Below are 2,500 nucleotides of genomic sequence, written 5' to 3'. Positions count from 1 at the left end.
AAATGTTCCTTCAAAATGTTTAGGACAATTCGCTGGTTAAGACATATGGATCCTTTCCTGAAAAGCCCCCCTTCAGATTATAGTACGGCCCGGCCCAACCAATCCCAACCCCCCCCGCTTCTGTACACATCCTACTGAACCCCCCCACAACAGATTTGGTATGGTCCAGCCCCAGTCCTGCAGTGCTGTACTGACCCGTCCCACTTTGTGCTCAGAGGTGGTGCAGGAGTCGATGAAGGTCTGGGCGATGACGGACAGCACAGCGTCCACACTGTCCGTCACCTGGACGTCGAACACGAACTGAGGGTTCTTCAGGATGTTCACCCAGAAACGCAGCGGCAGACTGGAGGGACGAGAGAGGGAAACAGGGGGGTGGGATTTGGGTTTTTAATTCACAGAAACCAATCAACCAATCAATCAATCAACCAATCAATCAATCAATCAATCAATCAATCAATCAATCAATCAATCAATCAATCAATCAATCAATCAACGAATCAATCAACCAATCAACCAATCAACCAATCAATCAATCAACCAATCAATCAATCATTCACTCAATCTAGCATATCTTCGCTGTCAGATGAAAACCATTTACTGTATCTCCAAAATGGCAGGTTCTCTGAATGTTGAAAAGAACATCCCAATTTCTATGTTTTTAAACATAAAATCACATATGATGATCTGTTGAGAATACAGTTAATTGGTCCCAGGGCTGGGAGGTGTTCTGAGGTTGTAAAGGGTAGTCCCAGCTTTCAACTGATCCAAAATGGAGTCAAGTGGTTTTCCTCTGACAGCGATGACATGCAGATGTGTTAGTGTGAGGGTCGTGTCCGGACCTGTTGGTCTTCCAGATGTGGACCGTTTCCGGGTCGTCTATCCCGTGCTTCTCCGCCATGTCGTCCAGGAAGTCGAAGAAGAAGCGCACGGCGATGGGCGGCGGCCGCTTGGTGTTGAGGATGGCCACGAACACGTCGTCCACAAACTTCTGCAAGGTTCCCTGGACAACGGCAAGAGCGCAACACACACACACACACACACACACATACACACACACAAACACACGCACAAACAAACTTCAGCACAAAGACAGATGCTGAATCTGGGAATGTCACAAAATAGGCCATGTAGTGAAATCGTGTGTGTGTGAGTGTATGTGTGTGTATACTGTAACTGTGTGTAAGTAGGCAAATGTGTGTGCTGTGTGTGTGTGTATACTGTAACTGTGTGTTAGTAGGCAAATGTGTGTGTGTGTGTGTATACTGTAACTGTGTGTAAGTAGGCAAATGTGTGTGTGTGTGCGCGCGTGTGTGCGTGTGTGTGTGTGTGTATACTGTAACTGTGTGTTAGTAGGCAAATGTGTGTGTGTGTGCGTGTATGTGTATACTGTAACTGTGTGTGTTAGTAGGCAAATGTGTGTGTGTGTGTGCGTGTGTGTGCGTGTGTGTGTGTGTGCGCGTCTGTGCGTGCGTGTGAGTGTGTGTGCGCGCGTCTGTGTGTGTGTGTGCATACCTTCATTGAGAGCAGGCGTGTGTGTGTGTGTGTGTGCGTGCGTGCGTGTGCGTGCGCGCGTCTGTGTGTGTGTGTGCCTACCTTCATTGAGAGCAGGCGTGTGAGGTAGATCTCGGGGATGGCCTTGGCGCGCTCCCTCTCCCTCATGCTGCTCTTCCTGTGTTTGGGGATCTCCGGGTCCTCGCTGGACTTCACCAGGTGCCACAGCCTCAACCCCTCCTCCTCCTCACCCTCCAGCATGGGCGTCTCTACGGCAGGACCGGAGGGACAAAATACCACATCACACAAGGCAAAATACAGAGACAGTATTGACAAACAGGTATACAGTATTGAGGTACATAGTATTGAGGTATGTTGACAGTATTGAAGTGAATATAGACAGTCTTGCGATATACAGTTTTGAGGTGCATGGATAGTTTTGAAGTGTATGAATTGAGGTGTATATACAGTATTGAGGTCTATAGACAGTATTGAGGTAAATAGTATTGAGGTATATAGACAGTATTGAGGTAAATAGTATTGAGCTCTATAGACAGTATTGAGGTATATAGTATTGAGGTCTATAGACAGTATTGAAGTATATAGACAGTATTGAGGTGTATAGTATTGAGGTCTATAGACAGTATTGAGGTCTATAGACAGTATTGAGGTATATAGTATTGAGGTCTATAGACAGTATTGAGATATATGGTGTTGAGGCCTAGAGAGAGTATTTAAGTAAATAGTATATATATAGAGAGAGAGAGTATTGAGGTATATAGAGAGTATTGAGGTGTATAGTATTGAGGTCTATAGAGAGTATTGAGGTCTATAGAGAGTATTGAGGTATATAGTATTGAGGTCTATAGACAGTATTGAGGTAAATAGTATTGAGGTCTATAGTCAGTATTGAGGTCTACAGACAGTATTGAGGTCTATAGACAGTATTGAGGTATATAGTATTGAGGTCTATAGACAGTATTGAGGTCTAGACAGTATTGAGGTGTAT

At 45.1% G+C, this 2,500-nt stretch overlaps 1 protein-coding gene across 1 annotated transcript in view; it reads right to left on the bottom strand.

Annotated features, from left to right (window-relative positions):
- The window catches only part of plxnb3 (plexin B3), a 47,069-nt gene that overhangs the window by 4,675 nt on the left and 39,894 nt on the right, over positions 1-2,500 (bottom strand). The window contains exons 28-30 of the mRNA XM_084445904.1: positions 1,594-1,760; positions 840-1,000; positions 196-343 (exon numbers count right to left, since the gene is read on the bottom strand). Of these exons, the coding sequence (XP_084302030.1) occupies positions 196-343; positions 840-1,000; positions 1,594-1,760 (476 nt within the window). The remainder of the gene's footprint in view (positions 1-195; positions 344-839; positions 1,001-1,593; positions 1,761-2,500) is intronic.

This window comes from Borostomias antarcticus (assembly GCF_949987555.1).
Source record: "Borostomias antarcticus genome assembly, chromosome: 11".
In the NCBI taxonomy this organism is placed as follows: Eukaryota; Metazoa; Chordata; class Actinopteri; order Stomiiformes; family Stomiidae; genus Borostomias; species Borostomias antarcticus.
The sequence above is the reverse complement of the archived record's forward strand: the minus strand, read 5'-3'. Positions and strand labels throughout refer to the sequence as shown.